Source organism: Epinephelus moara, chromosome 12 (assembly GCF_006386435.1).
Source record: "Epinephelus moara isolate mb chromosome 12, YSFRI_EMoa_1.0, whole genome shotgun sequence".
In the NCBI taxonomy this organism is placed as follows: Eukaryota; Metazoa; Chordata; class Actinopteri; order Perciformes; family Serranidae; genus Epinephelus; species Epinephelus moara.
In genome coordinates this window covers 5,580,296-5,592,952 of record NC_065517.1, presented here as the reverse complement: position 1 = coordinate 5,592,952, position 12,657 = coordinate 5,580,296, and the positions used below count along the sequence as shown (strand labels likewise).

Below are 12,657 nucleotides of genomic sequence, written 5' to 3'. Positions count from 1 at the left end.
ACTAATTGTGCCCAAAACAATGCCATCAGTGCTCTTTACTTAAACAGTAAGAGTGTAAACCAAATAAAAATATCACTCTCAAAAAACCAGAGCAGAAAACAAATAGTCAGTTAACTAAATTGACCGCTACTCTTCCTACCCTCCCTGTGTGTCTGCCATCTGCATGCTGGCCTGGTGGATTGATAGTAAGAGCTGGAGCGGATCACTGGAATGGACTGCTTGAATCGCGGAGGGCTGGGCTGGCCAGATAACATGGATCGGAATCCTTGAAAAACTGGATCGGAGTTCTTGGATCGGCATTTTTCCATGCAGTCCGATCCGATGCCGATGCACATTTTTTGCTAATATCGGCGGCTGATACCGATCCGAATATCGGATCGGGACATCCCTATCTGCAACGTCATTTTGCCTAGTCAAAACTCCAATTCAAGATATCTGCAATTACATTTTAACTAGGCAGAATGAGAGTTAAAGGGATAGTTCGACATTTTGGCAAATTCGCCTATTGCCATAATCCCTATAGTCATATGAGTAGGTACATTACCTTAAATTGTCAGTGCCTGCTGTTCTGAAATCGGTGGGGCACAGCTGCCCGCTGCTCAGTGCACAAAATGGTGGAGGAACGGTACGGCCCCCTCTTTCCCTCAAAACTAATCAAATACACCATCAAATGACTCCAAAACGTTCTTGTGGACAACTTGTAGCTTACACATTCACCACGCTATGAAATAATAATGTAATATTACGAGACAGAGTTGTTAGGGAGTAACTGCACTAAACATACGCTGTTTGAAATCAGTCCGCCCAGCAAGTACTGTATGTCTGGACTGTAGTTCCGGCTGTGCATTTGGCTTCATAACAACTCTGTCTCTGTCTCAGAGAGGAGAAAGAAGCAAAGGGTCGACAGTATGTCACCCAGTATTTCAAAAAGCAAGGTGGGTTTGTTAGTGGTTCATGTGGTGGAAAGTTATGGAATATTAACCAGGGACAAAGTTAATATTCAGAAGAAGGTGATCATTTTAGTTAGGGTTGAGCAAGCAAACAACATTTTTTTTTTTCTGAGCGAAAACTAACTAATAACTTACAAATTATGGCGAAAAGGTAGTTTCTTGTAACCCTAGAATTAAGATAAAAATATTCACAAACGAAAAAACACTTCTGGTTGCTGATAAGTAGTGTTTAACTTTTGATTTAACACTAAAAGTTAAAACCCTCAGCGCGCACTGCAGCGCAAGCAGACAGATGCGTGACACGGAGCAGCATGTGTCACTGACACCAGACTCAGAGCGCAGCGGACCAGTGGAAAATGTCACCATCAGCATATTATTTTATATCAAAAAAATCTATTTTATCATTATTTTGAGTCACATTGTTGAAAGAATTTAGTTGTCTGTGTTCAAGCAGGATAATAGGTCTCCATTCATTGCACGTCAGGCTTTCTCTTTCCTTTTCGGAGATGGTGTTGCGTTTAAGGTCCCCCCAAAAAACGGGAGAAAAAAAGGCGGAAATTTCGGGGGGGTTTTTTCACAATCGAATCCCGTGCCATTGAACGAAGCTTCGAAGCTTTGAATTTTTTGGGTCAGCCCTATAACGTAGAGAGCCAGGTCCAGGATCCTCTTCAAGTTTGTCAGGGAGGAATGTGGAAGTGGAGGAAGAGATTGTTCTTTTTTCACAAATGTGGGAATGATAGTCAAAAATACCATCAAAATGCATAGTTTTATGTAAAATAGCATCAAAAATTTTCAGCGGCCTCCCAGCCAGCTGTGTATAGGGCCCAGTAAAAATTCTTTTCATGGGGCCCAAAATCCCTGGCGGCGCCCCTGTACCCACCCATATGACTATAGGGATTACGGCAATAGGCGAATTTGCCAAAATGTCAAACTATACTTTTAAAGATATCTCCAATTTGAGATGTCTCCTATCAGAATTCTTTTCAAGATATCTACAACTTGATTATAGATATCTGCAATTAAATTACGACTATCCCTAATTAGTTAGTCTGACTAGGTAAAACTCAATTTAAGATATCTAAATTGTATTTTTAGATATCAAGGGGGCGTTGAAGATATCTTGCACTGGAATTACGACTTGTTGAAAATATGCTGTAGATGTCTCTAACTGGGATTAGGGACAGTCGTAATTCAGATGTAGATATCTGCAACTTAATTATGACTATCTGTAATGAGAAACCCCATACACAAGAATGAGAAAAGTGACGTCATTTGTCCTAGTAAAAATGTAGTTGTGGATATCTGAAATGACAATTGTGTATAGGAAGAATTACGTTGTGGAAATCTGAAATGTTATTTTTGAATAGGAAGAATTGAATTACGAATATCTTCAATACATATCCAGCCTAGATATTAAATGTTAAAACGGCTTGCCATACATGATAGCCTATCACTGGTTTGACTCTGTCTAGGAAACTTTGTTGCATTTCATTCCTCCTCTCACTCTTGTCAGCTATATGCTGTCATATTTAAATAACCAAGCATATATCTCCAAAAGCACTGAGTTTGAAAAACTTCAAGTGATATCCAGCCCAGGTCCAGAGAGTTGAGGATGGTCAGTCAGATTCTTGATGCTACCTGAAGGCCACCATGAATGCAACATACACAGTATATGCCCCATATGTGTGGCCGATAAGCACACAGATTTTAACTGGTGAAAAGAAGAACATATGAAAGGCAATGCTGCTGGTATTTACTGGCTCCTTCTGCAGAACTAGAAAGCAAAGCAACCAGCCCACCCAAACACATCAACACAGCACCTACCCTGTCAGCGGTCTCTCTCTCTCTCTCTCTCTCTCTTTCTCTCTCTCTCTCTATCTCTCTATCTCTCTCTTTCTCTCTCTTTCTCTCTCTTTCTCTCTCTCTCTCTCTCCCCCTCTCTCTCTCTCTCTCTCTCCCCCAAACACACACAAACGCGCGCGCGCGCGCGCGCGCGCACTCACACACACACACACACACACACACACTGTACATCCAGTCCAACACTGAAAAACACTCTAACCTCATGGCAGTGTGTCAGTCTTCTGGTGTGCACTTGTGGTTACATGCAGTTTAGTAAATCCATCCATGTGTATGAAAGAGGAGACGTTCCAAATAACATTATTGCAACAGTATTGCAGTGTAGTGATTCTGATGGAGATCTGCACAGACCTGCATCATGTGTGGAAGGCACTTACCTGTGGTGGAGTGCAGGCTCTCCAAGCTCCAATAGCGAGACAGGACCCCTCTCAGAGTTCCGCCCAAGCTACCTCCTCCTCCGCCTCCACCAATACATCCACCCACACCAAGACCTCCGTCCACCATGCTGTCCACACCTCCAGCTGTTGGGCTCCCTCCGTCCGAGTCTGACCCAGGCGACAGCCCCGAGCTGCCACTGCTACCACAGCTACCCCCAGGCAGGGGCACGCCCCCCTCCGAGCCCTGCTGGGTCCGCATCCTAATTTGGATGCACAACAACAAGCCGGGGGGGTGGGGTGGGTGGGGGCTGGTGGAAGTGGGCAGTGACGGGAAGTAAATAGAGATGAAGAGGGCGCGAGATAGCTGAGCAGGTGGTTTATTCCCAGGGCGAGAGCTCAGAGGAGGAGGAAGAAGAGGAGGAGGTGGCCTCCTCGGTGATATCTGCGGCACTATTCGCTGAGGTAAGCTTCAACTGTAAACTTGCTGCTTCCTCCTTCCATTGACTGTACAGCTGCAGAGCTGTGGCAGCGCTCCTCTCCTCCACCTCTCTGTTCTGGAACGCCTCTCATACAACGGCAGCCTCTCTCTCTCTCTCAGCTGACATCAGTGGGGGTCCTGCAAGGGGGTTTCCGCAGCATGGAGGGCTAAGTGTTGGTGCAGTACAAATTTAGGTGGAGATGAAAACAGCCTCTCTCTCAGAGCTGCCCCCTTCCTTCTTCCACCTAACACACACAAAAACAAACTCACACACCACACACTATGTTGGTTTACAGTGAGTTACACAGCAGATTTTCACATTACATTGCTGGCTACTTTCAACCATATTGGTTCTGTGACTAATACATAAATCACAATGCTGTACAACATGCAGCATCTATACAATACATATGACAAAGAAAATGCTGTGGGTGAACAGATATCTGACACCAACCTTTGGGCAGCTGATGCATATGTTGTTATTTAGTATAGGATAGGATAGGACAGAATAGACTTTATTTTTACTATACTTATTTGGACTTTACAGTGTCTGCATTGTGAACAGTTTAAAAACACATACATTCAGACATACTAAAATACAGCAGTAGGACAACTGTCTCCATTCAATTGCTTTTGAACCGGTTGTGCTTGCTTAGGGGGATTCTGTACCATCTGCCAGAGGGGAAAAGCTGATATTCAGGGTGGAGAACATGGGTTGGATCTGAGATGATTTTATGTATTTGTTTAATTATGGTTTGTTGAAAAATGTCTTGAAGACTCGGATGTTGGCAGACTCCCATTATCTTCATGGCTGTCTTTACTAGTCTGTAAATTTGGACCTTGGCCTGGACTGTCAAATTTCCAAACCATGCCGAAATCCCATAGCGCAGTAGGCTTTCCACCACATCATGATAGAAAGGAGTTGCACTTCCTGGGTCACACCAAAGATTCTCAGCCTTCTCAGGAAGTGCAGCCTCTGCTGTAATTTGGTACAGCTGACCTCCACATGGGTCCTCCACCCCAGATTATCTATGTGGATGCCCAGGTATCTGTAAGAGTCCACCTTGTGACGGTTTGACTTGAGAGATTGTTTTTTTTTAAGGGGTGCCAGTCAGGTATCCCTCCTGACATTTAGGATTGTTTTTGTTTGCTTGTTTGTTTCAGTCAAACACACACACCAGGACACACACTCAAAATATGCACCCTCAACATTGAATAAATAAATAAATAACCCAGCATGAAACAAGAACGCAATATGATCATAGGAAACACACAAACACAATATTTCATTTCACATCCAGTGTATTCAGAAATTCTCCACCGTTGTGGAACATTCAGAGTTCATGTAGGATTCATTCACAGTTCATCTCCAGTGCCCAAAAAAACAAAATAGAAGAAAAAAGAATACTCCAGTTCAGGTTTTCATGAAGACCTCAGCACTCCAGGGGTAAACCCGGTGCCTACAGGAAACACAACCAAACAACCTCAGTTTGGAGGGCCATTTGAGCAATACATCAACACAGTGTGAAAAACACATTTTAACAAGATACACAGTACAAACAAAAGCATTACTTTTAAGTCAACACAAAATCATTCACTCACGGTCGTCAGTCACATCAGTCAGTACGGAATCCGTTCCGGATTTTCCTTCTGCTGGTGCCTTTAGACTGACTCCGCAGGTGGTGACGTAAGCTGACAGCCAGAGCGGCGCTAGAGGTAGTGAGTTAATATTAAGTAGTGAGCAGCCTGATCATAGGATGATGGTTTGTCAGACATAAACAGTAAGAAAAGTCTCACCATTGGTTTCTTCCTCCTCCTGCTCGGTTCAGTCTTCTGCTGCGTGCTGCTGTAGCGACTCCTCTCACAGAGTGCCAGGACTGAGCACGGAAGCAGATTATTTTGCATGAAGCCGTGAACCACGGACAAATCAGTGAGTAGTGGGTGTATAAATAGGTGTGTCCAGGGGGTACGTCGGGCACCTGGCTCACAGGCTGTCACAACCTGCACTACACTCTGATCACTGATAAATGATCAGCAAGAGCCAGAGACTTCATCAAACACCATCTCCTCAGTTTTTTTGTGTTGAGGATGAGATGGTGTTGTCGCACCACTGTACAAACTCATGAAAGGCAGACTTATACCCCAGCACACCAGAATCGGTTTGCATAAGTCCTAAGATGGCAGTATCATCGGACAATTTAAAGATGCATTCATTTGTATAAAGAGTGAACAGCACAGGTGAGCTAACACACCCTTGAGGTTCTCCAGTACTAATGGTTGTGAGTTTGGACAGAGTTTTGTTCACTCTGACTTGCTAGGTGCAGTTAGTGAGAAATGAATGGTACCACCTGATGATGATTGGGTTGACACTGTGCTTTATTTAATGTATTGGGTAGTGTGTGTGGCTGCAAGGTATTGAATGCAGAGCTGAAATCAACAAACAATAGTCTAGCAGAGGCCTTTGGTTTCTTTAGGTGTGTAGTGACCATATGCACTAAGCTATTGATTGCATCATCAGTGCCTCTTCGTTGTTTGTATGCAAATTGATATGGGTCTAGCTGTGTGGATACATCAGCTTTCAACCTGCTCACAATCATTTTTTCCATACATTTCACAACAAATCGTTACATTCTTTAGGACAGGGTTTTTTCAGGCCCAGGCGTGGTAACTGCTGTCTTCCAGATTGCTGGTACAGTACTGGTATCGACAGACCTCTGAAAGATGGGACACCAGGCAGGTGTTAATTCCTCTGCACATGCTTTCAACACAAATGCAGAGATGCCATCTGGTCCAGTGGCCTTATTAGCATTAACATTTTCAAAAACAGATTTCACCTCTTTGGGGTCAATTAAGAGCCCATCTACCCCATCGGTGGGAATGTTATCCAAAATGCTGCTAAGAAATTTTGTGTGTCAAACCTTTTATAAAAACTGTTCAGTTCATTTGCTGTAGATAGCTCATCTCTAGCATGTATAGGTTTCTTAGTGGATTTCATGTTGGTCATAGTTTTGACCAAGTCCCATAGTTTCTGAGTGTTCATAATAAAAATGGGAGCATATGGTGTGCATTACAGCTGATCCTGCACACAGTCTGCCACACGGAAAGCAGCTCTGGAGGTGTTGCCATCGGGTGGAACATAGATTGAACATATTAGAATATTTCCAAACTCCCGTGGTAGGTAATGTGGCCTCAGACTGAGACACAGAAGTTCAATATCCTCAGTACAGACTGTTTCCCGAACTGTGTGTTGTCTGCACCACTTGTCACTGATATACACACAGAGCCTGCCCCCTCTGCTTTTCCCTGAGCTGTCAGTTCTGTCTGCTCAGACGTGAGTGAAGCCCTCGACTTCCACCAAAGAATTGAGTGCATCTGGTCTGAACCACGTTTCAGTGAAGAGCATTATGCAGGACTCACGGTATTCAAAGCAGGCTTTTGACAGCAGTCGGAGCTCATCCATCTTGTTCCTTAGCGATCTTGCGTTGCCCAGGATCATAAATGGTAGCGGTGGCCTGCTTCCTCTCCGCCTTCGCCACTGTCAGACGCCTCCTCTCCGGCCTCTCTTTCTCACTTTCCACGGCCAACATGATGGTCGTATCTCCTGCGGCAGGTTTTCAATTTAAGATCTCTGTAGATTGGCATATTTGTGAAAGGACAGAAGCACCTCTCGTGTGTAGTGTATGCCCGGGTTGTTCGCTCCGTGGCTGACCGTGGTGGTTTAACAGCTGTCAAAAAGTTCCACAAGGATCACTGTCACCAGACTGTCTTTGTTGCTCATTCATGCATTAATGTATATGTACATAAAAACACTTGTTCAGCAAGTAACAGTCAAACAGCCAAACAATCACATTAAAAACCCAGACAATCACTCAGACAGTACACTGGTGTCTGTGTCGCCACAGAGCAGCGCCATCTTAGCTGTTGGGCAGCATTAGTATGCTTTTTTGTGTTCACACCAGTTTATTAACCACACAAAGCTAAAGCCTTCTAATATTTAGTCTGCCATCACTGATAACAACAGGGTGGACAAAATAGTGGAAACACTTCTGAATATATCACAAAACAACTCAACAACAGCACAAACTACCAGTGTTGACAGAAACGCGCTACTAGTAGGGTGTTACAGTAGTAATATTACTTTTTCCAGTAACGAGTAGTGTCACTAATAACTAATAAAATTCCCATGAAAATATTACTGTTACCCCAAAACCAAACAAGTTGTTACAACATTACTTTTGTATCACATCACTACTGACCTTAAATAGAAGATCACATCAGCGGATTCATTTTCATAATCTTTGCACTGCGCAGACACGCCACAAAGCAGCAAGCTGATTTAGAAGATGGAAATGTTTATCTTAGGCGGCCGGAAATATTCACATTACTTTGATTTTGCTGGGAGGAAAGATGACAAGAATACTGTTTCTGCAGGTACTTTCCACTATAAAAAACATGTCCTCAAACCTTCAGTCTGTAGAAGGAACACCCTTTTTGAACTCTCCCAAAACCTAGATTGTAAGTAAATGGACAGAATGAGATGGGCCACTCTGAGGGTCAAATGTTTTGCCCCCGATCTCATCTCATTGTTGAGGAACTCTTTCACCGTCATTGTGGTGTCAAGAGTGGTAAAGGTGTCAATTGGAAACCATCCAGATCCCAGTTTGCTGGTGACCATCCTGGGAAAATCCAGTGTTTTGACAACTCAGCCAGATTAACTGCCAGACCCGGGGTCATTAACTATGCTTTTAAATTCACCTCATCCTCTCTTCCTTCTGTCACAACCATGGAAGCCACCCCAGCTCTATCAAACTCTCACCCTGGTGAAGATGAGATAAGAAACAGATGTGTGTGTCGAAAATTCAGGATGAATTCCTGAGTAGAGACAAAGTTTCTATTGTTAACCAACTTGAAATGTCTCTTGAAAGTAAAACTATACATTTTATCCATGTTCTAACATTGTAACTGTGCATAATCCTTGTTTGTTAGTTGAATGATTTTTTTCCCCACTCTTGTAGATCATAGTATGAGTGAGTTATAATTTCATGTGTTTAATCCCTCATTTAACATGGAGTCATACTGCCATCTTGTGTCGATAGCAAAGAAAGGTTTCCATTGAAACCCATATTATATTTCAAGTTAAGATATAGTTGGATTGATTAATCAACTCGTCTTTATTAATATGTGCTTTCTCATTTAGTATGTTGAAGAAACTGCAGACTAGTTTTGTTTGTGCATGAAACATTTACACTTGTGTTCCGCTGATACAGCCAGTATAATAATCGTATTAAATTTAATTTGATGTTAAAAGCCGATTTTGACCATAATGGGAAGAGTATGTGTCTATCGCGCTTAACATGTTAAAGTATATAATCTCATTAATTTTCCTCCGAAATAAAGTAATGTCTAAACTAAGAGACCCCCCTTGCCTCAAACACGCCCATTCAACCCGGCGGATAAAACTATTGAGCTCGGTGCATCTCCGCCCTTTCCTCTTTACTTTGTTCCTTTACTTTATTTTACTTTTTTCTTCTTCTTTCTTTTGCCATCCCTCCTTCTACTTATACTTTTTATGCTTTAACCAGTTACGCTCTTATACTCGGTTCCTGCGTAACCCTTTCTATTCTTACAATCAAAATTATTTTAAACTTTTAAGTTTTGCTCAACACGTCCAGGATTGTCTTGTCTGTCCTGAGTTTTCTTTCTTTTTGTCTGTGCCTTCAGTAACGTTATACCTGAGGTGACGAAGCCACCCGATTGCAAATTTTTTTATATGCGTTGATAATAACTTTGCTAATAATACGGCCGACGAGATTGTTTTCAACCTTATTATAAGCGAGTAGCCACAGCTAAATAGATAAGCTACTATTTGACCTGCAACTCCATCAAAGATTCATCGGATCCAGCGCTGCCAGACACTTGCCAAAGTGTCCGCAAAGCAGGGGTTCTTTTGCAAAACCAAGAGACTTTCCGCAGCCTAAGATAAACCGACGTCTGAGGACTGCCTGAAGGACGTCGCAGTCAGGCTCAACCGCCCCTCCACCACTGTGTTCCAGCCGGCTTCATTCTGCTGGGAAGCCCGGGAGCCGGTGACAGTCCGGGGTCCTCAGAGAAACGTCAGCCTGAACCAACGCTGCTAAGAAAGTAGGCAAAATCTCCCTCACCTGGTGCAGCCGCTGTGTTGTGATAAGAGTTGATGTTGAATAGGAGACTTAGTTATTCTGATCTTAATTTAGGTTTTGTTAGGCAAATGGTATTGCGCATCCCTGCGTCCCCAATTTATAGTCACATATTCTCTCTCACTATCGCCAAACTAAACAACTGACAAAAGTGTTACCTCTTTCCTTAATCCATTTATACATACTGTTGATTTTGTGTCATTTCATATCATCCTCATTTACTATTCATTTACTCAATTGTTGAACATTTAGCCTAAATAAATCTTCATTTGTAGCCAAGTTGTTGTCTGTGGCTATTTCTTTTGAGCAGGAACTAAGATCACTGTATACATAATTCATAACCCAGGTATTGAGATTGATTCATTATTGATAAGTGTACTGACGAATTAATAATTGGTTTTCGGAGTTATTCATTTGATTAGTCGCTTCCCTCCACAGGAGGGTGGTGCCCCTAAATTTATGACAAGTGCAAACATTTTCAAAGGTATTGCTCCTACATATCTGAAACACCTACTACAACCGACAACAAACTGAAGCTCCAGGAAATACACCCCACCAAAGGTGAGCCCTTTTTGGCTGTGGACATCGGCTGTAGCCCTACACTGACTAAATATTCAAAACGGATTTTACTCATAGGTAGCTGCAGCTACAAAGAAGTAAAAAGGCTTGTGGATGGATATGTGGTGGATGAAATGTTGACTGTCCATCTTTCAGGCTGAACCTTGTGTAAATACCGGTCACAGGCAACTGAAGACACCCAGGTAAAATTTAAAAAAAGACAAAAGATCATTTGCAAGATATCTAGCCTTAGCTACATTTACCAGCGATTACCCTGACATTCACACAGAGACACACATCTAAATTTTGAGGAGATATGCAATTATCAGTTTTAATGGGGTGTAATGGAAAAATGATAACAAGTAGTGTAATGAATTACTGTAGGCAGGGAATAAAAAGTAAAGTAATATTTTTACTTTTAAAAAGAGTAGTAAGTAATATTACATTACATTTTAAGAGAAATGAGCCTAACACTACAAATTAGACCCTCCAAAATAAACACCTCTTTATGACAGTTCCAACAAATTGTGAACATTAGGACCGTCATGAAGGAAGGACTGTTAAATAAGAATGCATTTTAGGTAGGTGGAGCTAATAAGCAGTCAACTGAGTGTAAAGACAAGCTAAGCAAACAGTCATGCTACAGTATGAAACTCAACACCCAACAGCTCCACTGTCACATGAAAAAGTACATAAGTGTCAGTCATAAAAAGAGAACAAAGTTGGATCATGATCTCCATTTAAAATGGTATCTTGACATTTAGGATTTGAGTCTGTTGTACTGTCAAACTAGGTACTTGCTAGGGGCGGGGGAAAAAATTGATACGGCATAATATTGCAATATTTTTGTGTGGCAATATCGTATTGTCACACAGTGCCAAGTTATAACAATCACAGCTTACCTTTAAAGCCTTGTCATATTTTGAATTCGGATGCTACAGTTAAAGCTTGACCTTGGTTAGTGGAGGGAGGCAAAATAAGGGGCCTGACCCTGGACCCTTACTGACTCCAGCAGATAAACATTGACAACAAAACTTAAATATGCTTAAGGGTGATTTATTTTTATCATGCGCCCCACCCCAAATGAAAACACACACAAAAAATATAATCCCAGTGCAAAAGGAAAGTCCATTGTCCAATGCTTAAAAATGAGAAAACAGGCTCCAGGGAAAAAAAAAAACAATGCATTGCCAAAAATGAAAAATGTTGAGGAAAAAGAGGGATCACACTCACCGGGGTGGAATAAACAAAAACAATCTGGTGCTACTTGGAGGATGGGTCCGTTTCTTCCTGGTCCTCCACAGAAACACTCTCGAGGAAACACCAAAAACATGGGACATAGAAAATTTCATCCAAGGCAGGCTGTCACCACTGCACCTCTGTTCCCCTTCCTCTTTCCCACACAAAATCAAAAAAAGAAAGAAACCTCCCCAAACAATTCCCTGCTCTTTTATCTCCTCCCTGCCACGCCCCTTCACCTGAGTGCAGCACACCTGAACACAGTTAAACTCCCAGGAGGAACAAGATTAGAGCAGGGGTGACAGGGAGACACTGGAAGACACACAACAGATTATATTAGAAGGCTAATCTGTTTTTTTTTTTTTTTTAAAACCCTCTAGCAATCTGATCTAGCATGACTCTCCCCTCACCTTTGTGGCGGTGTCACAAAGTATCCTTTTTTTAATTATACAAATGAGTTATTTTACAAATACAAATTCAAACTTTAGGTAGCGTACTAGAATAATATAATCAACTGTTTTTTCATACCACTAGATACATTTTGCTGCTGCTGGACAAAGTGAGATAAAGAGACTAAAAATTTTATCATATTATATGATTAAACACATGTTGACATAGTATGCCTGAGGGGACATAATTTACAGTTAAAAAAAAAAGGTAATATATCGCAATATATTTTTTTCAATACTTACAGTAGCATATCCATTTAAAATGAACATTAGTTCATCCCTAGTACTTGTGTACCTTTGTCATGTGACCAGGAAAAGCCGTTGCTATGTTGGTTGGCTAGGAAGGCATTTCAGCAGACAGCATAGACATGGAAGGAAGCTTGTTACTAAATAAACCACAAATAACATGTAACATTCCAATCTTAACAAAACTTAAATGTCTCATTATACAACAGTTAGTTCCGGCCCTGCAATCTGATGATATTGGAGTACAACATCACGGTTATTTCACTGTGTATGTATCACTCCGCCTCACAGCTGATTGCAATCAACAATCAAATCAAAACTGAC

At 41.9% G+C, this 12,657-nt stretch overlaps 1 protein-coding gene across 1 annotated transcript in view; it reads right to left on the bottom strand.

Moving 5' to 3' along the window:
• arhgef4 (Rho guanine nucleotide exchange factor (GEF) 4) overlaps window positions 1-5,537 on the bottom strand; it is a 333,579-nt gene extending 328,042 nt beyond the window's left edge. The window contains exons 1-3 of the mRNA XM_050058488.1: window positions 5,463-5,537; window positions 5,268-5,375; window positions 3,188-5,125 (exon numbers count right to left, since the gene is read on the bottom strand). Of these exons, the coding sequence (XP_049914445.1) occupies window positions 3,188-3,446 (259 nt within the window). The 5' untranslated portion in view covers window positions 3,447-5,125; window positions 5,268-5,375; window positions 5,463-5,537. The remainder of the gene's footprint in view (window positions 1-3,187; window positions 5,126-5,267; window positions 5,376-5,462) is intronic.
• Between the last annotated feature and the right edge of the window lie 7,120 nt (window positions 5,538-12,657).